Here is a 25,398-nt window from a genome sequence, read left to right as displayed (position 1 = left end):
TGACACAGTCAAGACCTCCTTACACATGGCTCTAACAAAAATTTGGGTAACAGAACAATTTCCCGAACATTGGACCACAGCTATCATCCACCCACTACACAAAAAGGGAGATAAGAGCAACCCAGATAACTACAGAGGAATCTCTCTCCTAGATTGCACATATAAAATTCTATCCAAGATCCTATATGAAAGAATCAAGGAGCAATTAGAACAGGAGTTAGGGAAATATCAGGGAGGTTTAAGACCATGGAGAAGCTGTGCAGAGCAGATAATTAGTTTAAAATTGATTATGGCATACTACAAGAAACGGAACAAACCTCTGGCAATAACATTTGTAGATTTTAAGAAGGCATATGACTGTCTCCACAGACCTTCAGTATTAAAAATTTTAAGAAATCTAGGACTCCATCCAAAACTAATTAAAATAATATAACTCACTCTAACCAACACCAAATCAAAAGTGAAGTTTAGAGGAGAAATTTCGGAACCATTCCTCATAAAAACAGGCTTAATACAAGGTGACTGCCTATCACCATTACTTTTCAACTGTGCACTGGAATACATAATGAGAGAATGGTACAAGGACAATCCAAAGAGGATAAGAATTGGAAGTGCAAAAGATGATATTAGCTTAAACTGCTTGGGATTCGCTGATGATCTTGCTCTCCTAGCCAACACCGTTCAAGAAGCCAGGCAACAAGTGAAATCACTACAAGAAATAGCAGAGAAAGTAGGCCTTAGAATATCATTTGAAAAAACGGAGATTATGCTAACTGATCCACCACTTGCAAACAAAATTACAATAGGAGAACAGGAAATCAAAATTGTTGATAAATTTAAGTATTTAGGTGAAATAATAACATACAATCTAAATGAGAAGCCATCATGGCAAAATAGAATAAAAAAACTGAACTATGCAAATTACATTACCAAAACTACATACAACAAAAAAGCCTATCTATAGATGCAAAATTAAAACACTATAAAACAGTTACACAACCAGAAATAACGTATGCAGCTGAAACTGTCTTCAAAACAACTAATACAGCAGAAATTGACAGAATACTAAAAATAGAAAGAAGAATAATTAGGACATGTATAAATAAACAGTATAAAAGAAATGGACATTGGAGAATAGCATCAAATGAAACAGTATATAAGAAAATAGAACCAGTCATGGGCACAATCAGGAAGAAACGCATCTCATTCTTTGGACATCTGATGAGAACTCCAGAAAACAGAATTAGTAAAAAAATAATACAAAAATTGTGGAATAGCAAGAGCGACATTAAATGGATCACAGAAATTAAGGAAGATATAAAAGAACTTAAAATCACAGTAGATGACCTAAAAAACAAGACAGAGAAAACCAGAATACTGCAAGACCCGCAAACCAGACTACAAATGAAAATCAATAAAAGGAGTACAGGAAGAGTTGTCTCAGATGAAGAAAGAAAGAAAATATCTGAAAGAATGAAGAAATATTGGGCAGACAGAAGAGCAAAACACCTTTCATATAAGAATAGCCTCTAATAATTATATTACCTAAATATATTAAGTTATTGTCGAACCAAATTGTATCCACTTGTAACAACTTGTTTAGAACTTTGTATTTTTGACTACAGTGGTCCAATGAAGGCCATAAAATAAATAATAATAATAATAATAATAATATTTCTATCATGAATGCACTGCTCTAGGAAGTTTACAGAGTGCATTTAGTATTATTTCACAGGATGTCTTGTCTTACCCACCACGTTTATTTATTTATCCATCTATAGACAATCAGGATTGTATGTATGTTGTTGACATAAGTATATACAATAGGTACACAAATTTATAATTATCACAATCAGAATTCATGAATATTGTAACATAAAGGTAGGCCTACACTGTTAAACCACTTACTAACACAGTTGATAATTTTTACATATAGTGTATCTATATATTTACATCATCCATGTAATCCTTGACAGTATAAAACACTTTTCCAAGAGAGAAATTTTTTTAGTGATTTCCTGAAGTTATCTATTTTGCTTATGTCTTTGATCCCTTTTGGAAGATTGTTGTACAGCTTAATTCCATTTACTTACATGCTACTTTGATGAGTTTTTGATTTGTTTTTCCCGTAGAGGTGTAAGTGTTGTCTGTGTCTGGTTTCATGTGCATGTATGGAACTGTTTATCGGAAACTGGTCAATGTGATATTTTATGTATATTACTGTCTGCAAAATGTATTCACATGGAACAGTCAATATACCCAAAGATTTGGATAATTCCGTGCAGTGGGATCTATTGCTACTTGTAGTTATGATTCATGCAGCCCGTTTTTGTAACTTAAATATTGTTTGTCTGTTCTTACAAACCTAATTTTTCCAATCATTTGTTGGATGATTAAAGTGATGAAAGTGTGATTGTTGGACCTTAGTACCGGTGAACTGAGTATTTTTTTGTTGTTTACAGCTACATTTTGGAATGAGTCTGATGGTTGATAGCAAGATCGAGTTGCACTTTTATGCCCAACATTGATAGCGAGTCTTGTCCAAGGAATTTCACATGCAGCTTTAGTTTCTTATCTCAGTGGATTTGAATTTCTTGTATTGTGTGGCAAATAAACCAACTCTTATTTTAATGACAAATTGCCTGTTGGCTTCTGTCTCGGGTTCTTCGTCCGACGTTCATCTAATGATTTTTCTGACGTTTCGCCAGCACAAGTGCTGGCATTGTCAAAGCTTCACCCTCCATTACCGGTGGTGAACTGGAGCCGAGCTCGCGGGCGCAGACTATATGTACCTGGCGCGCCAACGTCCGAGGGCCTCTCCGCGGTCATTTCCGGTGCGGTTCTCCTCTTGCTACCTGCGATGGTCGTTTGCTGCAGTACGGGAAGCCAGGATTCGTTTACCTTAAGACTTTCCTCTTTCTTGTTCAAACTGTTCACGTGTTTTTGTATTTCTACAGCTTCTCTGAACAAGCGCGTGTGATAGTGATTCACTACAGCCAGAACTTCCGTGTCGGCGAATTTTATTACGTGGTCGGTCTCATTCAGTGCGTGTTCTGCTACAACCAAATTCTCCACCTGCCCCAACCTGCAATGTCGCTTATGCTCCTTGATCCTGGTGTTAATGGATCGTCCAGTCATTCCGACATAAACTTTTCCGCATGTGCATGGTATGCGGTATATTCCCGACATTGCAAGTGGGTCTCTTTTCTCCTTCGCCGATCTAAGACACTCTTTGATCTTCCTTGTCGGTTTGAAAATCGTCTTTACGCCTTGTTTGCGCAATATACGGCCAATTCTGTCCGTCACTCTGGGAATGTATGGCAGAAAGGCCGTACCCGACATTTCTTTTTCTGGTTCCTTACTTCGCCGAGTGTTTGGCTCAGTTACACTTCTAATATAATTTGTGGAGTACCCATTGCTCCTCAGGACAGTTTCCAGGTGTTGCATTACTCGTTTGAGGTGTTGCGGCTCACATATTCGTCTTGCTCTCGTTACTAGCGTACTAATCATGCCTCTTTTCTGGCTCGGGTGGTGGTTTGACAGTTTGTGCAGGTATCGTTCCGTGTGAGTCGGTTTTCGATACACGCTGTGTCCCAGGTTTTCGCCGTCCCTTGTGACCAGCACATCTAGAAATGGCAGTTTCTTGTCCTTTTCTACTTCCATGGTAAATGTTATGTTGGCATGGAGGCTGTTCAAGTGTCTTAGGAAGTCACCGAGCTGTTCTTCACCATGGCTCCACACCACGAAAGTATCATCGACGTACCTGTACCACATCTTAGGTTTGCAAGTCGCCGAGTCCAGTGCCTGTGCTTCGAATAGTTCCATGAAGTAGTTGGCCACCACTGGACTGAGAGGACTACCCATGGCGACGCCTTCCAGCTGTTCGTATAAATCGCCATTCCATGTGAAATAGCTCGTGGTGAGACATGCATGGAAGAGCTTTCTGATGTCTAGTGGGAAAATGGAACCGATGTGCTCCAGAGCGTCGCTGAGTGGCACTTTCGTAAATAACGAAACAACATCAAAGCTGACCAGGATGTCGTTTGGTGCAAGTTTCAGTTTCTTCAGCTTCTCAATGAAATGTCCTGAGTCCTTAATGTATGTGTCGGTCTTCCCCACGTGTGCCTGGAGCAGAGAGGCCAAGTGTTTTGCCAGTTTATATGTCGGTGATCCAGGAGCGCTAACGATCGGTCTCAGTGGAATGTTGTTCTTATGGATCTTGGTCAATCCCTACAGCCGAGGTGGTAGGGCTTCTGTGTTGCGCAGGTTTCTCTGTATGTCCCCCAGCAGAGAAGACGCCTTGATTAATCGATTCATATTCCGTGTGATACGTTGCGTCGGATCTGCGCTTAGTTTTCAGTACGTCGTCGGATCTAATAGGTCTCGGATCTTTTGTTCATAATCTTCGGTCTTCATTACGACTGTCGCATTCCCCTTATTGGCAGGCAGTACCAATATACTCTTGTCGGCATTGAGATTCTTAATGGCTTGTATCTCTTCTTTCTTCAGGTTGCAAGCTGGTGGTTTTGCTCGGCGCAGTATCCTGGCTGTTTCCGTGCGTATTTCCTCTGCCCTTTCACAAGGAAGGGCACGAATGGCTGCTTTGGTGTTGGCAATGATGTCCTCCATTGGTTCTCAGGATGATAGCGAAATTCCCTCCTTTTTGAAGAACAAACACTTCCTCTTCTGTCAATTGTCGTTCAGTGAGGTTGACCACTGTGTGTGACATGTCGGGAGTCACCTTGTCGGTCTGCTTCCGGCATCTTTCAAACTTTTTCTTCTGTCGCTCGGTGCAGCGCTCGAGTTCGTTCTGCATGCTCCTGTGAGTGATGCTGTCGATCTTGTCCCAGTCGTCTCGATGCATTCTGCTACTTAGATGATAGAAAATGTCCAGAAGTTCCTGATCCCTTCTTGCCAACTCTCTCCGTGTTGTATGTATTCGCTCACGAAGAAAAGCTCGTTCCATTCTGTCGTAGATACGATGTGCTTGGGCGGTGGTGAATAGGCGCTTACATCTCAAGAACTTCGGTGTAGCACATTCATCTCGGCAACGTGACAGAAAGGCGAGAGGGGACATCAGTCGCGCTTTCTTCTTCCGTCGTTGGTCAAGGCATAGGTACAATCTGCAAATCTCCTCCCCGTAGAGGCATAATACAAAATTGTTGAGGCTTTCGTAGCCACTTGTTGACAAACTGCCTGTTGGTTTCTGTCTCGGGTTCTTCGGCCGACGTTCATCTAATGATTTTTCTGACGTTTCGCCAGCACCAGTGGCTGGCATTGTCAAAGCTTCACCCTCCATTGCCGGTGGTGAACTGGAGCCGAGCTCGCGGGCGCAGACTATATGTACCTGGCGCGCCAACGTCCGAGGGCTTCTCCGCGGTCATTTCCGGTGCGGTTCTCCTCTTGCTACCTGCGACGGTCATTCGCTGCAGTACGGGAAGCCAGGATCCGTTTACCTTAAGGCTTTTCTCTTTCTTGTTCAAACTGTTCGCGTGTTTTTGTATTTCTACAGCTTCTCTGAACAAGCGCGTGTGATAGTGGTTCTCTACAGTCAGAACTTCCGTGTCGGCGAATTTTATTACGTGGTCGGTCTCATTCAGTGCGTGTTCTGCTACAACCAAATTCTCCACCTGCCCCAACCTGCAATGTCGCTTATGCTCCTTGATCCTGGTGTTAATGGATCGTCCAGTCATTCCGACATAAACTTTTCCGCATGTGCATGGTATGCGGTATATTCCCGACATTGCAAGTGGGTCTCTTTTCTCCTTCGCCGATCTAAGACACTCTTTGATCTTCCTTGTCGGTTTGAAAATCGTCTTTACGCCTTGTTTGCGCAATATACGGCCAATTCTGTCCGTCACTCTGGGAATGTATGGCAGAAAGGCCGTACCCGACATTTCTTTTTCTGGTTCCTTACTTCGCCGAGTGTTTGGCTCAGTTACACTTCTAATATAATTTGTGGAGTACCCATTGCTCCTCAGGACAGTTTCCAGGTGTTGCATTTCTCGTTTGAGGTGTTGCGGCTCACATATTCATCTTGCTCTCATTACGAGCGTACTAATCATGCCTCTTTTCTGGCTCGGTTGGTGGTTTGACAGTTTGTGCAGGTATCGTTCCGTGTGAGTCGGCAACATGACAGAAAGTCGAGAGAGGACATGAGAAAAAGAAATGTCGGGTACGGCCTTTCTGCCATACATTCCCAGAGTGACAGACAGAATTGGCCGTATATTGCGCAAACAAGGCGTAAAGACGATTTTCAAACCGACAAGGAAGATCAAAGAGTGTCTTAGATCGGCGAAGGAGAAAAGAGACCCACTTGCAATGTCGGGAATATACCGCATACCATGCACATGCAGAAAAGTTTATGTCGGAATGACTGGACGATCCATTAACACCAGGATCAAGGAGCATAAGCGACATTGCAGGTTGGGGCAGGTGGAGAAATCGGCCGTAGCAGAACACGCACTGAATGAGACCGACCACGTAATAAAATTCACTGACATGGAAGTTCTGTCTGTAGAGAACCACTATCACATGTGCTTGTTCAGAAAAGCTGTAGAAATACAAAAACACATGAACAGTTTGAACAAGAAAGAGGAAAGCCTTAAGGTAAACGGATCCTGGCTTCCCGTACTGCAGCAAACGACCGTCGCAGGTAGCAAGAGGAGAACCGCACCGGAAATGACCGCGGAGAGGCCCTCGGACGTTGGCGCGCCAGGTACATATAGTCTGCGCCCGCGAGCTCGGCTCCAGTTCACCACCGGAAATGGAGGGTGAAGCTTTGACAATGCCAGCCACTCGTGCTGGCGAAACGTCAGAAAAATCATTAGACGAACGTCGGCCGAAGAACCCGAGACAGAAGCCAACAGGCAGTTTGTCAACAAGTGGCCACGAAAACCTCAACAATTTTGTCTTATTTTAATACTTTATTTTATTAAAGGAAGAATAATGTGCAGAACAGCCAGTGTTCTTTGCCAGCTGAATCCAGCAACTGTGAATTACCGAAAAGTTAAAGTGCACTTATGGTGTAGACGGCTCTCCCACTGCTTGCTGCTGTTGGCTATTAAGTTCCATTCATTGTAACCAATTGGGTAATAGTACACAGTAACCAATGAGAAATGCTGAATCCAACAACTTGTTTCAGCAGAGAATGCAAACTGATTACTTTTGTCTTTAATTTGAATAGCTGACTCTTATTAATCTGGCTCTTACGGACTATAAAATTGGTTACTTTTTTTTATATGGTGAACCCAATGAATGTGGCTGGAGGAAAACTAGCTGTGGTAATGGAGTGATATGTAGTGTAGCCTGAGTTCTAGTTTAGGTTGAAATGTTGCAGGTTATTTGTAAGTTGATGAAGACAATAAAGTCAAATAAAGTCAATAATGTCAAAACGACATTTACATTCTTCCTTTAATAAAATAAAGTATTAAAATAAAAGGTAGTTAATTTGCCACAGTATACAAGAAATTCAAATTCACTGAGATAAGAAAGTAAAGCTGCATGTGAATGTAAGAAAACTGGTTTTAGTAACAGACTGAAGTGTAGCTTAGCCTAAAGTATAGTTTAGGCTGAAGTGTTAGTTTGGATGTGAGCTGGTGAAGCCACTGAATATGACTGGAGGAAAACTCGCTGTGGCAACAGACTGATCCCAATGGTCCTTTTGAAAGCTTTTTGGGTTATTTTTAAAAGTCCCAATTTCTGAGGTTGTGGTTATGCAGGAACCTAAGAGTACAATTTAAATTTTATGGAATTTTCGGTTTTGTGTGGCAATATCAACATATTCCATTATGCTGCTAAGTAACTTCATGCACTCATCATTGTGATGACATTTACTGAATACCATTTTCTCCTTGGTTCTGCCATCTTGTCTAAGTGTATAACTTGTCATTGCTCATGTTTGCTTCCCTTCATTCATCATGCAAACAGTCGCCAACTGCAAGATGCAATGCAAGAGCAAGTGATGCTGTAAGTACACTTTTACATCGGCAACAAAACACAGTACTGATACTCTAGTCTTTTAGCCTTCAACTTTGTCCTATCTCATTGTGCCTGTAAAAAGAGAACTGTTTAGGAAGTGTGTGAGTTATCACATTGGGTTCTGTTATACTTTCCTGGTAAATCTGCTACAGATACAATTCTGAATGGTTGCATTGCAACTTCATTACATAATATCATTAAGAACTAGATGAAGAATTTATTCTTGCAGGTGATATTAACATTATCAAAAACTGAAAAGTAATAAAAAGCACATTGCTGCATGCTGTCTGAGAAATTATGACTTCTTGATTGGTTATTACAATCACTAAAGACTGGAAGTTACCATACAATTCACTGTAAATGGATATTATACTGCAGCACATCCGAAGAATACTTTGTCTTTTTCACTTGTACTTGCCATTTATCAATGGCAAATGAAGATTTTTGATTCAGGAGAATTATTGACTATTGTTTTAGCTATTTTCCCAGTTTGAGGTCAATACCCATATGCAAGACATGTAGGGTTCACATAGAAGGGGATGTTGCCAACTATCTTTATACCTGATATGTCCTTCTGTTATTGTAATACCGTATACTGCAATTAAGACTGTATTGTAAATGTTTACTTTATGCCTCTTTCAAAAGCAATAATATCGCAGAATATCTGTTATGTCATCTCTGGGAGTATGGTAAGTCATAAATAAAGTTTTCAGATTCTTCTGTTAGTTATGTACTGTGAGTTTTATTCATAGTAGATAGAGGACTGTTTTGGTGAATTTAAGAAATTTGGCATGAAAACTTGCAAATGTTTGAACAATTAAATAGCACTTACATTGCTATTGACTCGAAATTTACAAATAATATGTTATGAAAAATATTGTTGCAGAGTGTTTCAACAATTACCAGCAAGGAATCAAATGGCAGTGCAACAGATCTGAATAGTCCACAGATAAAACTAATATTACAGTACTTATCAGCTGAGGATGGTGGAACAGGCAAACTTACAATCTGTATAAAGGTAAAGTTGCTGAAAGGATGTCAAAACTTTAATATTACAGTTGCTTGCTTGTTTCAGCAAAGGATGCAAATGGATTACTTTTTGTCTTTAATGTGAATAGCTCGAGACTGACTGATATTAATCTGGCTCTTATGGACTATAAAATTGGTTACATTTTTTTATATGGTGAATCCAATGAATGCGGCTGGAGAAAAACTGGCTGTGGTAATGGACTGATCTGCAGCATAGCCTGAGGTCTAGTTTAGGTTGAAATGTTGCAGGTTCTTAGAATTCATTATATCAATGTAGAAATGGTAATAACAGACAGAAAAAAAGTGGAGCTAATGGTCTGACACAGGCATGGAAAAATATGTATGCATAGACTACATTTTATGGCAATTTGTCACTGCAGTGATGGTGCCACCAACACTGTTGCAAATCATATGCTGATGAATATGGGCCAGCCATATTTCTGAGAGATAAGGTTGATAAATGTTTTATTCCACCTTTGAGCATATTTACATGCAACTGGTGTCGTTAGTGTTAACACAAAATAATATCAACAGTAATAATAATATAAATTTGGACAAATGGCATTAAATACACTCCTGGAAATTGAAATAAGAACACCGTGAATTCATTGTCCCAGGAAGGGGAAACTTTATTGACACATTCCTGGGGTCAGATACATCACATGATCACACTGACAGAACCACAGGCACATAGACACAGGCAACAGAGCATGCACAATGTCGGCACTAGTACAGTGTATATCCACCTTTCACAGCAATGCAGGCTGCTATTCTCCCATGGAGACGATCGTAGAGATGCTGGATGTAGTCCTGTGGAACGGCTTGCCATGCCATTTCCACCTGGCGCCTCAGTTGGACCAGCGTTCATGCTGGACGTGCAGACCGCGTGAGACGACGCTTCATCCAGTCCCAAACATGCTCAATGGGGGACAGATCTGGAGATCTTGCTGGCCAGGGTAGTTGACTTAAACCTTCTAGAGCACGTTGGGTGGCACGGGATACATGCGGACGTGCATTGTCCTGTTGGAACAGCAAGTTCCCTTGCCGGTCTAGGAATGGTAGAACGATGGGTTCGATGACGGTTTGGATGTACCGTGCACTATTCAGTGTCCCCTCGACGATCACCAGTGGTGTACGGCCAGTGTAGGAGATCGCTCCCCACACCATGATGCCGGGTGTTGGCCCTGTGTGCCTCGGTTGTATGCAGTCCTGATTGTGGCGCTCACCTGCACGGCGCCAAACACGCATACGACCATCATTGGCACCAAGGCAGAAGCGACTCTCATCGCTGAAGACGACACGTCTCCATTCGTCCCTCCATTCACGCCTGTCACGACACCACTGGAGGCGGGCTGCACGATGTTGGGGCGTGAGCGGAAGACGGCCTAACGGTGTGCGGGACCGTAGCCCAGCTTCATGGAGACGGTTGCGAATGGTCCTCGCCGATACCCCAGGAGCAACAGTGTCCCTAATTTGCTGGGAAGTGGCGGTGCGGTCCCCTACGGCACTGCGTAGGATCCTACGGTCTTGGCGTGCATCCGTGCATCGCTGCGGTCTGGTCCCAGGTCGACGGGCACGTGCACCTTCCGCCGACCACTGGCGATAACATCGATGTACTGTGGAGACCTCACGCCCCAAGTGTTGAGCAATTCAGCGGTATGTCCACCCGGCCTCCCGCATGCCCACTATACACCCTCGCTCAACGTCCGTCAACTGCACATACGGTTCACGTCCACGCTGTCGCGGCATGCTACCAGTGTTAAAGACTGCGATGGAGCTCCGTATGCCACGGCAAACTGGCTGACACTGACGGCGGCGGTGCACAAATGCTGCGCAGCTAGCGCCATTCGACGGCCAACACCACGGTTCCTGGTGTGTCCGCTGTGCCGTGCGTGTGATCATTGCTTGTACAGCCCTCTCGCAGTGTCCGGAGCAAGTATGGTGGGTCTGACACACCGGTGTCAATGTGTTCTTTTTTCCATTTCCAGGAGTGTATAATACAATAATTGAAGATGGATACAATGCATATTTATGCAAATGTCAATAAAAATAAAAAGTTTCCTAACAGATCAATCACAAGATAAATGAACTACATAGTTCAGTGAATGACAAATAAATAATCAAACAGATAATTAACAATAAGTAGATGAAACAGTAATAAAATAGTTGCACAGTGTGGCATATGTATAGTTTGCAGTTACTTTATTGTTCATTTTCATAAGGAAAGTGGGTCATTTGTTACATACTCAAGGAACACTTGGATGGTTATCAAAGGGCTTCTGGTGCTGTCCTCATGGATTAGAACATATTCATATAGCCAAAACAGACCTGTTTTTGTATTTCTCTGTAGATGTTTTCTTCTTGCTGCTGTGCCACCTCACTTCACTACAATGACTGCAAGCATTTTCAAGCTTAATTTGAAATAAGCAAAATACTGTTTGGTTGTGTCAGCCTCAATCTCTACACAGATCATTCACTGATCTTCTTTCCTGATTTTAAATCACCATCATTAACTTGTATGTAAAACTTTCCTTCTCCTGATGTAGTAATAGGAATGCTGATGATTGACTCCCAGTTTAGTAAATAACAGTCAGATAAAGAATAAAAGAAAGCATTTAACAAAATTTTAGGCACAGCTCTAGATTTAGAAGAAGATGTGTACTATTGCTGTACCAGTATTTGATGCCTTTACTAGTAGTTGAACCTGCTGAGTGTTGAAGTTATTATGGCTAAATACTAGTGACATTATTAATAGAATATTATTATTTAAATGCCATGTAAAGCTTATTTTAATTGATTCCTTTAGTAATTAAACTTGGAATTGCAAACTTCTGGTAACAAAAGTCATAGTGGTGGGAAGTGCACTTTAAAAAGACACAACAAACTTTTTTATGAATCACCAGTTTCTAGTATCTAATGCGGAGTCCCCATCCCGTTGTAATTAGTATACAGTCTGTCATATTGATACTGTCTTACCCTACATTTACAAGATATTCAATACCATATTTCAAAATCTTAGTGGGTTATGGGAGAGGCGGTTAATGAACTAAACCTTTGAAACAAGTTCACTTACTTAGATATAAAGTCCAAATTTATTTTTATTTAGTTCATGATTGTGGATTACAGAACTGGGAGTGCTGCCAGGTGCTACTGTGGCCTGTGTAAACATTTATAGTCTGTAAGTGTATAGCTCAACTACTGTCGCAAACAGTAAGCAGCTACATAGCCCAAAATGTGGTCATGATCTATGCTACTAGAAATATTATGAAACAATATTGTTGAGGTATATTTTCAGCAATATGCAGTTTGATTTGCTTATCTACACACACTTGAGGACACTGACAACATTATGAAAAGGATAGTTGTTACTCACCATATACCAGAGATGCTGAGTTGCAGATAGGCACAACAAAAAGACTGTCAAACAAAGCTTTCAGCCAAATATGCCTTCACTGAAAGTTTTGTTTGGCAGTCTTGTGTCTATCTCTGCTATATGGTAACAACTATCCTTGTCATAATGTTGTCATTATTCTATTCTGGATTTTCCTTTGTTCACTTGAAGACATTGTTGGAATGACTGTAGGGAAATTCATATTACAATGATTGTATTGAAATTCATATATTACCCTTAGTATAGGTAATAGGTATTTTAATAACTAATACCCCTTGAAAAATAGTATGGTTAAAATTAAGTAGCATTTTATCTGAATTTGAAGGTATAATGAGCAAGTTTATATCACTGATCTCATTGCATGACAAGTTCCTATAAATGCATTTTACCTTATCAAACACAGTTTATTCAGTATTTTGCAAGAATAGAGATAATCAATTTTCTATTAACAAAGACATCACAGAAATATTTACTCTCTGTGCATTAGTCAGTACTTTTAAATAAACAGAAAAATGTTGTTCTTTATAAGATACAACGTGCAATGGCATAAACCCATTGACGTACTCATAACAAAAATTTCAGTTTGACCCACTTCTCAAATGGAAAAATCTGTTATGTTGATCTTCTGCGGACACTACACCGACTGATCTGTTGCTGAAAAATGAGTTGCAGTTAGTTGTTATTTATGCTGAGAGCACATGACATTGTAGTCAATAACACTTAGACATTAATTTTTGAAATGTTGTACAAATCTATTACATAGATAAATAAATTTATCAAAAAATGTTGTTATTATACAACAGAAAAAAATGTTCAAAAAGGATGATGTACAAGAAAGCCATTCAAAAATTTAAAAAAGCTACAAAATTCAGTATTTTGATATGTGTCGATTACAGTCTAAGGGACATGCTATTGTTCTGTTTCCAACAACTCAGGTAGTATTTGAGAAAGGAGCCATAATTTTAGTAAGTGTTCAAAATTGCATATGCTATCACGCAAAATATAGGGTAAGCTTCAACTGAAATTGTATTTTACTTTCTTACGTGCAAAGTTGGTGCACTTATTAAATTGTGGCATACACACGTTCATACAACACAAGTACTGCACAGTCTCACTACAGAGAAGGCCTAGAAGTTTCAAGGTAACATTGCTGTGGTGCAGGTGACAACTTTTGGGACAGTGCACTAAAGAATGTGGTATTCATTGAAAATTTGGGTAATTTAATCAATAGGGATGAAGGCTTAAATTTAAGAAAATGTGAGATACTAATTTTCAACTATCTGAGCTTAAACTTGCACTCAGTTCCTTTCCTTCTGTGTTTTGCGCTGCCCATATTTAACATTAATACAGTACTTTCAATTTGCAATGTCAAAGACATATTTTTAATTTTTTTCCCAGTGTTTTTCATGAACAAGTGTCACTGCATACTTTTTGCACCACTAATTTATTCATTCATGCATTGTCATCTGCAGACTGTGTCTTGAAAAATGATGATGAATGCTAAAATGTTTATTTGACACCACAAATAGTCATGAAGCCACAGTTCCTAAAACAATAAAAATTTTAAAAGGGTTCATTACTTGTTTCAATGCATTTTCAAATGTAATCTATTTATTTATTTATTTTATTTATCCATCCATTGACAATAAATATTGTATGGATCACAAACCTGGAAAACTGCATTAATCATTGCAACCACAATTCTTTCAAACATTAAGAAAAATACACACAAAAAAAGATGATGAATGCATTGAGAAGTAAATCAGCAGAAAGAAGAAGCTATTTAAGACTGCCTGTGTTTCTTCAGTAAGGCTTAAAATTAATAATGATTGCCTGGTTAGGAAAAGGATATTTGCTGTGATCTATATGTGCTCCAATGGATGAAATTAAACATGTTAAGTAGCAAGAAAGATGCAATTTCAAAACAGCCACATCTTTCTGGTAATAGTATTTGGTTACATTTTATCTACCACTACATGTTTCGTGAAGGTAAACAGGACGTTACTCAAAGCTCTGCTTTCTTATTCAGCTGGAGTGTGGTCAAAGTTCTTAATTTAAATCCTTATATAGGTATCCTGTGGTTTCCTTTGATGACTTTATATAGGTATCCTGTGGTTTCCTTTGATGACTTTACATGAATGCTGCTTTCAGTAAGGCCACAACAGATTTCTCCTTCCATCAATGTTACACTGGGGCTAGTGCTTTGTCCATAAAACTCTCAATGGTAGAAGACATTAGAATTTAATGTTAATAACGTGGGCAGGTAGTCATATAATCAAGATATTGAAATAGGTTATAGAAAGAATGATTACTAACACATGCTTTTAGTTGATTTCTGAATACGAATGTACATACAATTATGTATATGAAGTGAGTAAGCAGTTTTTTTGGAAAAAAAGTTTGTATCAACATGCAAAACTCTACCAGTTACTCCATCCCTACTACTCCTTTCTTGTCTGCCCATGGTAACTGAACGGTCAGCGTGACGGATTGTCAATCCTCTGGGCCCAGGTTCAATTCCCAGCTGGATTAGGAAATTTTCTCCACCCAGGGACTGGGTGTTGTGCTGTCCTCATCATCATCCTCATCAACTACAGGTCGCCAAAGTGGCATTAGATTGAAAGACCTGCACCCGGCGAAGGGTCTGCCTGATGGGGGGTCCTAGCCATACGATTAAATAAATAAATAAATTCCTTTCTTAAATTAAAGATATATATCATTTTGTGATTATTTATAGGAGGTGCAGAGATTGCCACCAAGGGACTACATTGGTGGGCTGGAACCATATGTAGTGATGGTGATAGTTCGTTCTGGCTGGCCACTACATCGCCGTGCAGGGCCACCACTCCATACTTTCCGAACAAGGACTCTTAGGCATTCATTTAATCCACATTTTGACCAAACTTTCACTGTGGAAGCAAAAAAATCTGAGGTGAAGGTAAGCTAATAATTCATTAAACTCGTGCACTGAAAACTTAACAAAATACAATTTATCCTGAATTGTTGGACCTTAAGCTTAAGCAAACTACAAAGGTAATGGGCTCATATTCAAAAAGGACCAGAGGTAGGTTATAATCTGTATCATAGCTGAAGTTTCCAGCAATTTCCATTGAATTTTCTCGAGAATTGTGGAAGAAATACTTCAGTACAAGCACAAAATATTTCTTTTAGATTTTTTCTTTATTTGGTCACATGTTGCATATATATGATTAAAAAATAATGAAATAACTTCAAAGTTGACTGTCTGAATTATCCTGTAATTGACTGTAGGTTTTATGAATTTCAGTGTAACTTAAAAAAGGCTTCTCTTGCACTAACCATTAAGTCTGAGAAAGGAGGACAGCTGGTTAACTGATAGAAAGCAAAATTTTCCTGAAGCTTTTCTCTCATTCTCATTTTCCCTTCATGTTTTCTTCTCAAAATCATTCCTGGTGTTACTTTGACATCTGAGAGTGCTGCATGCTGATGTCAAACTGCAAGGTATTTGTTATGAAGAGACTAACTTGCAGTCTGTCCATGAGTTACATCATTTACACATATTATCAGTTACCTGCACCTCTTCTTACACAGAAAGTCACTTATACAATATTATGAGCTACATACATCATGATGGTAGTTGAACACAACATAAGGACTGGTTCTCCCAGCTTACTACTAAACACCTCTAACCTCAAAGGGTCTGCCCATACTATGGGCTGCGTGCCCCTCCATGGCAGGTTCCCGCATTATTCTGCTGTGATACTGATGCCAGTTCATCTGCCTCCACCACAATATCTGCTGGAAGGAATACTAAATATCTCCCCCCTGAAAAGGAAAAGGGCATGTACGACTGAAAATAGCCTGACTTTGTCAGAGACCTTCTGTGCAGAACATAAGAGGTTGCCAGAGAACCCTACAGCAGATCAACCACTGAAGGAACAAGGACCAAATAAGGTAACTAACAGATACTTGTCAGTGCCGCGGAGGAACCCAACCCCATACAAGAAAATGTGAAACTTTTTTTTAGCTCTGAAAATACACTCCTGGAAATTGAAATAAGAACACTGTGAATTCATTGTCCCAGGAAGGGGAAACTTTATTGACACATTGCTGGGGTCAGATACATCACATGATCACACTGACAGAACCACAGGCACATAGACACAGGCAACAGAGCATGCACAATGTCGGCACTAGTACAGTGTATATCCACCTTTCGCAGCAATGCAGGCTGCTATTCTCCCATGGAGACGATCGTAGAGATGCTGGATGTAGTCCTGTGGAACGGCTTGCCATGCCATTTCCACCTGGTGCCTCAGTTGGACCAGCGTTCGTGCTGGACGTGCAGACCGCGTGAGACGACGCTTCATCCAGTCCCAAACATGCTCAGTGGGGGACAGATCCGGAGATCTTGCTGGCCAGAGTAGTTGACTTACACCTTCTAGAGCACGTTGGGTGGCACAGGATACATGCGGACGTGCATTGTCCTGTTGGAACAGCAAGTTCCTTTGACGGTCTAGGAATGGTAGAACGATGGGTTCGATGACGGTTTGGATGTACCGTGCACTATTCAGTGTCCCCTCGACGATCACCAGTGGTGTACGGCCAGTGTAGGAGATCGCTCCCCACACCATGATGCCGGGTGTTGGCCCTGTGTTCCTCGGTCGTATGCAGTCCTGATTGTGGCGCTCACCTGCACGGCGCCAAACACGCATACGACCATCATTGGCACCAAGGCAGAAGCGACTCTCATCGCTGAAGACGACACGTCTCCATTCGTCCCTCCATTCACGCCTGTCGCGACACCACTGGAGGCGAGCTGCACGATGTTGGGGCGTGAGCGGACGACGGCCTAACGGTGTGCGGGACCGTAGCCCAGCTTCATGGAGACGGTTGCGAATGGTCCTCGCCGATACCCCAGGAGCAACAGTGTCCCTAATTTGCTGGGAAGTGGCGGTGCGGTCCCCTACGGCACTGCGTAGGATCCTACGGTCTTGGCGTGCATCCGTGCGTCGCTGCGGTCTGGTCCCAGGTCGACGGGCACGTGCACCTTCTGCCGACCACTGGCAACAACATCGATGTACTGTGGAGACCTCACGCCCCACGTGTTGAGCAATTTGGCGGTACGTCCACCCGGCCTCCCGCATGCCCACTATACGCCCTCGCTCAAAGTCCGTCAACTGCACATACGGTTCACGTCCACGCTGTCGCGGCATGCTACCAGTGTTAAAGACTGCGATGGAGCTCCGTATGCCACGGCAAACTGGCTGACACTGACGGCGGCAGTGCACAAATGCTGCGCAGCTAGCGCCATTCGACGGCCAACACCGCGGTTCCTGGTGTGTCCGCTGTGCTGTGCGTGTGATCATTGCTTGTACAGCCCTCTCGCAGTGTCTGGAGCAAGTATGGTGGGTCTGACACACCGGTGTCAATGTGTTCTTTTTTCCATTTCCAGGAGTGTAATAGCCTCCTTTTCTGCTTGTGAATAGTTACTCCATGCAGCATAAAGTGTCTTTGAAACATAAGCGATGGGCTGTTTGGTGCCATCTGGGTTCTAATGGGACAGGAGTGCACCATAGTCATACTGAGATGTGTCACAGGCCAGATTTAAAAGTTTGCCTGGCATAAAAGAAGCCAGACAGGGAGCAGAGAAAAAACCCTGCTTAGAGGCTGAAAAGCTTGTTGACACTTCACAGACCAGACAAACTTAACATGCTTCTGGTGAAGCCAGTTAAGATTATGGCAGATGTACATGGCCTGGGAAACTCACTGAGCATAATACGAAATCTTATTCAAAAAAGACTGGAGCTCCTTCAAGTTCTTGGGCGCCAGCAGTTTGACTATGGCTTTGATGTGGAGGTCCATCAGGACACAGTCATCTTTGCTCATCACATGTCCCAAAAAATGCACTTTTAAGAGACAAAAATGCACTTTTCCACCTTGCAATGAAGGCCATTCTCCAGGAGGCATTAGAATACAGACATTGGAGGTTTTGTGGGGTCCGTTACCCCGATGTCATCATGGTAACTGAGGCAATAAAGAATGTCCTGAATCAGCTGCTCCAAACACTTTTGATAAATTCCTTGCACAGGAAAGTCTGAGAGACTGAGTTCCTGAGTTCAGTGGAAACTTCAGGTAAGCATTGTGCAAACAGTGCAGGAAAAATAGTGCCCCCCCCCCCCCCCCCCCCCCCCCCCCCCCCCCCACACACACACACACACATGCGACAACTTTGTCAACAACTCCATTGGCTGCAAAACTGGATACAAATCTGGTGACACATTTCATGTTGACTGTCTGTTTAAAATCACTGTAAAGGCACATAACACCACTGGGCTTTTGAATCACACCAAATGGGTAGCCCACTGACTTGACGAAATAGGTGAAATGACACCTTGATCCTGCAAATGCTGCAAGTCGCCCTTTATAGTGCATGAGGAAAGCCATGGCTGCTAGATGCATGGATGGCAGGGAGTGCATGGGGAGAGCAGGTTGTATACGGGAAGTGCCATTCTAAGCTGAAGCCTATGCTGACATTTTCTGTAAATATTAAGTGGGGGCCCTCCATGGCCACACTTGCATGGTGACCATTCATAAATATCTACTGTCACCTCTGCTTTGCTTAGTATCTAACAAGACTTTTGCCAAAAATGCAGCAATTTCACTTGGTTTGTTAACCATTTGCAACATTCAGAGAAGCATCATGAGTGGCAAATTTTGAGTAAATCCTACACATTTTTCTGGTTTTCTTGTTAAAATTTACTTCATTTGCCAAAACACAGTGGAGTTTAACAGACGTAGTTGCAAAAGAATTCTGAAATGCCAGTTTATTAAGTTTATTTAGTGAGGAACCGAGGAAAAGGAAAGTCAGTAGCTTATAAAAGAGCACACTCTCAGTACAAAATAAACATGTAATGCCTTCACTTATGTTGTTCCAAAACTCATAGCAATTCTCGTTTCACCAGCTATCAATGACCCTTAAAAATTGCATTCTTTCATCAAAAAATCTGTATTTAGTGGAATAACATGGTAGATAATGAAGTTTTGTGTAATAACCATATTGTAAAATACTCTCCTCTTTGTGTGCTATTATTTTCCAAAATCTCATTACGGTAACTCAAACAGCTTATGAAATATGATGAATGTTTTAGATATTTCACTCTGGCTTTATCGCTGGAGTGGCTTGATCCTAATGACTGTGCTACATCAGATCAATTTTCTCAAGACTGGTAGCAGATAGAGACCTCTAGCCAAGTCTAAAGAAAAATTCAATATGTTAGCTAAGTTTCATGTGCTGCAACACATTATGTAATATGCACCAATTAAAAATCATAGCGATCTCTATTTTTCACTACAAACTTTTTTGAATTTTGCACAGTGTCTTACTTCCAAATAAATATCACTATGACCATTAATGAAATGATGGGCACACCATCATGAACCAGATGTATAAAGCTATAAGTAAAGCAAAAATGAATTTTTTCACTGAATAGTTTCTGTAAAATTGTTTGAGAAAGATTGCATGACAGGCATCTTGATTCTGTCATCTCTGACCAGCCAAAGGGGTTTTAGACATTGCCGGCCTCCTCTTCTGAACTAACGAATGAATTCGGCCAGTGCTTTGACAAAAATTGCTCACAGCACATTGACCACCGTACCCTGTGTGGGTTATGCCTTGCTGCACTTGGTGAAGGGACTGGGGCAGATGCAACAAAATTTAGGTACTGCTAATGGCTTAAGAGAACATGTGCCACAAAATTTTCTGCCTGGCCCAAAGTATTTTCCAACAGTGGGCCATATGACTGCAGTAAGGAGTCCAGATCATGAAAAGGACAGGATTTAGTCACTAAATGTATTTCGTCAACAATCTGGAAGTGTGAAATTCTCATATTTTGCACCAATGGTGAACTGACCACTAACAGTGTAAGTTGCCTGTACACATTCTTATAACAGGGGAAGAGAGAAAATGACCCCCACTAAGGAATGCACTGTTTGTGGCCATGCAAATCCATGCACCCCAAGAGCCTGTATAAGTCAAAATTAATGAGGCTGACTGTCACCCTTTGCCAGAATTTGACCTGCTGCCCCTCCACAAACGGTCAGCAGAATATCATGGGGTAATCTGCGTTGGTGGCAGTGATGGCCTTAGAGTCCAGTGAAAACACAGAGGTGTCCAATGAATGACTCACGGCCCACTGACTGTCACAGAAATGACTCATGGGTTGATGACTGTCATGGAAAGTTGGTAAATTGCCAATCTAATGGCAAAAAACACATATGGCTGCCTCATGCAGGCAGGCAGTCTTGATGAACATGCAACAAATAACGATTGGGACAAGACTGCTGGCTCACCCTGTGAGTGGGAAGAGAATGATATTGAGGACCCGAATCCGCCACGGTTGGGAATTATGAAGCTGCAACTGAGGCAAACCTGCCGAGCTCGGCCCAGATGAAAACAGCACTGCGACACCATTGCACTGGAATCATCAGTGGTGTCAACATGTGCCTGGGGTGACCTCTGGGACATTAGGGGCTGTTTACCATGCACACATAATTGACCCACCTGACAATTATCTGAAAGGTCACCCCTTGCCACCACTGTCAGTTCATGTGGGTCCACAATCTGGACAAAGTCGGCTAAAGGAAGGTCAGATTTGTTGGTGATAGCTAGAATGGTCAGCCTGGGGATATGTGGCTTTACAAGGCTATAGTGTTGTGTGTCAGGTTGTCAGCCCATCTGTGGGGAGCAGGCCCTAACGCAAGCAACTGAAGAGTATATTGCGTTAAGATGTAGCTCATAACGTGTAGAATTCCTCACCATGTTTGAAACTCTTCATTTTTGTTCTGCTTCATTCCCCAAAAATTAGATGTGAATTTTGGAAATTGATGTATGTAAAAAATATAAACACTTTTACTGAAATATGTTTTGGGAAGGGTGGGCACCATTACCCCCTCCATTATAAACAGCCCCCCCCCCCCACCTCCTCCTTGGATCCACACTTGTTTATCTAAGATAAATACTGTTGCAGTAATGGAGATATACCTAACATTGAGGCATCATCGACCTTCTTTTTTTTTAAGCAATAGTACTACTGGTAATTTTATCATGTTAAATTTAGCTTGAGTAACCACAATCAGTTTATCACAGTTTAATGGTTAATCACTAAATGAGATTCTCACAGTTGCTTTACTTTGTTACTGCATGTCTGGACTCATTCTTTTGTGATGTGATCTACAGAACAAGGTAAATGAACTACTAACTAAATCATCTGTATCCTGTAACTGAGATGAAAATGTGTGGTGATAACTGGTTATTTGAAAATGAACACTTGCATTTATCAATAATTTTTTATAAAATTTGCTTATAAGGAACAGTCTCTATTGTATGGCACACTTTACTTACATAATGACATTACATCTAATAGGAGTGGTGTCTACGAGCCACAGCCTATGATCAAGACAGGTTCGGAAACCCAACTGAACTCTGTTCCCTTGACCTTGCTCTCAGGGAAGTCAAGGGCCTAACCAGCAGTCAGGAGGAGAAGCTGCTCACATTCAGTCTGGCACCATCTTCAAAGGTAATAACTCTTTGAAAAATTTACACAAACTTAAATTTAGTGTATAAAAATGAGAAGTTTGGGGTGAGAAAGAAATTTGAGCTTCATTACCTATTTCTTGTCTGGTAGTGGAGATGAGAAATTGCTCAGCCCTAAGTTATCTTTTGTTATACCTTTAATCACTGAGTGGCATTTATTATCACTTTTACATAAGAATGATGGACACGATTTTAATATCTGCAACTGTCTCTCTGAAACATCTGACTTGCATAGTAGGCAGAATTATTCCACTACAATGCCACATCATATGTTTGCCCAAGGAATCATTTATTTGTCATTTGGTGCATAGCTACGGTTGAAGTTATATTTGACATTTAAAACCATCACTGAATGGTTAACAGCATTTCCAATGAAATTAACAACTAGCAAAAAATGTTCACAACATAAATAAAACAAACATAATGAGGCAATAGATAATATCTTGAATAACTTTTAAGAAATCGATTTATTAGATACATGAGCATCATGAAATTAATGTGAATAACCCACAAAAGTTCATACTAAGTAATAATCTTCAGAGTGTGATGGGAAATAAAAATTTGATTTTTCATTAAAATTCAAAATTTGCTCAAGGCATACATAGTATTTGGCATATAGCAAAGTTAATTTTAAAAGCAACATATTTTTCTTTTTTTTAATAGCTGTATATGTTACAATAATGATATCTAGTTTGAAGATTTGTTGCACATATAGTACAACAGAACAATGCATTTACTTCTACCATTAAAATGGATTGTGGCACCAATGAGGTCGACACCAGCATCGATACGCGTTCATCTTTGGACTCTGGGCTGTACCGCCGTGTTCAGTTCTTTGTGAGCCTTACATGTGTTTACGTAAATAAATGAACTACTGCTAGACGGGTGTTGTTTGGTGTAATCAACCCGAACAGTCTCCTCACTGGTGACCCCGAGTTGTAACGTCTTCCGTTTTCGCCATTTTACTGTGTCCCCAACCTCTGCATTGGTTATTTTCGCATGTATTACATCGACACAGCATTCGAACAATGACTTCAGCCCAGCGCCTAATGCCGGATTTTGTGATTGACATGCATCATGTTGCGGGCGATGTACACCCACCAGGACTGCAACACGATGCTTCTTAGTCGATGATTCCGCCGATTTCGCCGGATATTTTCGAGCCTGCAACAATAAGTGAGGTTAGGAGTGTGCATGACTCTGGCTATCAAACATCTTTGTTCCCGCCACATGTGCCCTCCCTCATCGACTGTGCAATTACCTCTTGCAGATCTCTGTGCAGTGCGGGACCAATGCTGATTTCTGCAAATGCTTCATCGGACAACCTGCTACTGCCAGGACAACGATTTGCCATGCCAAAATCTGTGCAGTACCACACAGATACCTGCCACATGGCCAGAATTGCTTCATCCACAGGTCAACCTCCTCAGCATCCAACCACGCCTGCGCCTGCCTCGATTCAGCATCAGCACATGCCTTCCTACTTCGATACCTCATCCTGCAACAGGAACAATTACTTGTTATCTGTGCCTGACCCCCACCTCCATCCCACTGCTATGCCTGAGTGTTTTATGCCACGACATTCACCTTATCCACACACCGTTTTGAGTGGAGTGACTATGAAAAGTGAACATTCACACACCCCGTCCCATGTTCGACATCATTTCCCACACTGTGCTTCTGGACAGCCCACACCTCCGCAGCCTCCCTGCAACACAGGTGGCCCCAGCTCTGGTCATACTTTGAGCTTTCCACGGACTTACATGCGTTCTCAAACTTTGAACTTTTTCTCACCTGTCGCCCCCGCGCCGGCTCCAGTCGAGCTTCTGCTACCGTTCTCGGCACATCTTGCTGCCTCATCTGTGTCGGTCTTCTGCGACACGTAAATCTGAATACCCATAACGTGTTGAGCTTCCACAACTGCAATCAACACATTTCGGTTTCTCACCCGCGTCAGCCTTAAGCGTCGTGATAGATCGCACTCAACCACAATGTGTCACCTTCACTCTACCACCCGAACAGCCGTCGTTGCTACATCCCTTGGAGGCACACTCTCCCGGAATACTACAACAACAGCAGCTCAATTCTGGCAGTGTCTCGATGAACTCAACTCAACCTGTTCTTCCGAACATTCTACAATGCTTACTGACACTGCCGCCATTTAATCCCGACAGAGCAACAACCTGGTTCGAAATTGTGGACGAAGTGTTCGACCATTACAAACTCGATGAGTCAACCAGGTTTCTGTGCCTCATCACCCACCTGCACGTCCAGGAGGACTTGATTGCTGATATGGTCGACATCCCGGACTCATCTACCCTGTACACTCTAGCCAAAAAGACAGTTCTCCATCGGCTTGCACGCCCAACTGAGGCAGCTATACGGCAAGTGCTCCACGTCAAGCAACTAGGCAATGACAAACCTACCCAGATCTGTAGATGGCTACGTGCCCTGGTCAGCACCGATCTATTCTCTGACACAGCTCTCCTCTCCATCTGGTCAGATAAACTATCTCCTCACATCCAGTTTGCTCTGGCTCAGTCGTCTCCTGAACCTGTCGAGCAAAGAATGACAATTGCTGACAAGCTACACGATGCATCACTGCTCTATTTCGCCAGCCACTGCCTACCTGACAAGTCTCAGGTTCAGGCTCATCGCCCTGCGGCCGGACGCGGCTGGGGCTGTACTGTGCCAACCATTCCGCTCGCTCTGGGAAGTAGTAAACAAGCAACTGGGACGTCACCGGCACCGTGGTGATGCCCCCTCCTGTAACCGGACCTGCTGCAGCCACTGAACCTCGGCCACCGCCACCGCTCCATTCTGTCCAGGAACGACCGGATAATTGCAGATGACTTTACATTAAAGACATTTCATCGGGATACCTTTTCCTACTGGACACAGGTGCCGATGTTTCGCTACTGCCTATGTACTTTGCGTCGTCGAACATCTGCCCTCATCATACTTCACTGCAAGCCGTGAATTCAACTAAACTACAGTGCTCGGGTTCAACTTCCCACGTCATCTCACTCTCCTCAAACTGCAAACTCGAGTGGACTTTTTTAGTGTGCGAAATTGATGAACCTATACTAGGCATTGACTTTTTGTGACACCACAAACTTTCACCAGACCTAGTGCGAAACACCGTGTTTCATCATCCGTCCAAGACACATTTCCCCTATGTTCCATCGAGCAACCCCTCCCCCCCCCCAACCCCCACCCCCCTGTGACTCATTGGTCCGGGCTCATCTCATCTGTACATGCTCGTCTCTGTCGACGACGTTACAAGAAACGACGCACAAGTGCCTTGTCGAGCTTGAACATGTCGCTTGCCTATGCAAGGAAAACTTCGAGCTCTCCCTCCGGCTCCTCCAAACACAGCTCCAGCTCTCCAATGCAGCAAAGGAATTACAGACGCTACAGCAAG

The 25,398-nt window shown here is 42.1% G+C and overlaps 1 protein-coding gene across 1 annotated transcript in view; it reads left to right on the top strand.

The window, feature by feature from the left end:
• LOC126100990 (synaptotagmin-5-like) overlaps positions 1 to 25,398 on the top strand; it is a 313,202-nt gene that overhangs the window by 251,400 nt on the left and 36,404 nt on the right. The window contains exons 5-7 of the mRNA XM_049911657.1: positions 8,867 to 8,998; positions 15,138 to 15,338; positions 21,805 to 21,957. Of these exons, the coding sequence (XP_049767614.1) occupies positions 8,867 to 8,998; positions 15,138 to 15,338; positions 21,805 to 21,957 (486 nt within the window). The remainder of the gene's footprint in view (positions 1 to 8,866; positions 8,999 to 15,137; positions 15,339 to 21,804; positions 21,958 to 25,398) is intronic.

Source organism: Schistocerca cancellata, chromosome 9 (assembly GCF_023864275.1).
Source record: "Schistocerca cancellata isolate TAMUIC-IGC-003103 chromosome 9, iqSchCanc2.1, whole genome shotgun sequence".
NCBI lineage: Eukaryota > Metazoa > Arthropoda > Insecta > Orthoptera > Acrididae > Schistocerca > Schistocerca cancellata.
This window is presented reverse-complemented; position numbering and strand designations above follow the sequence as displayed.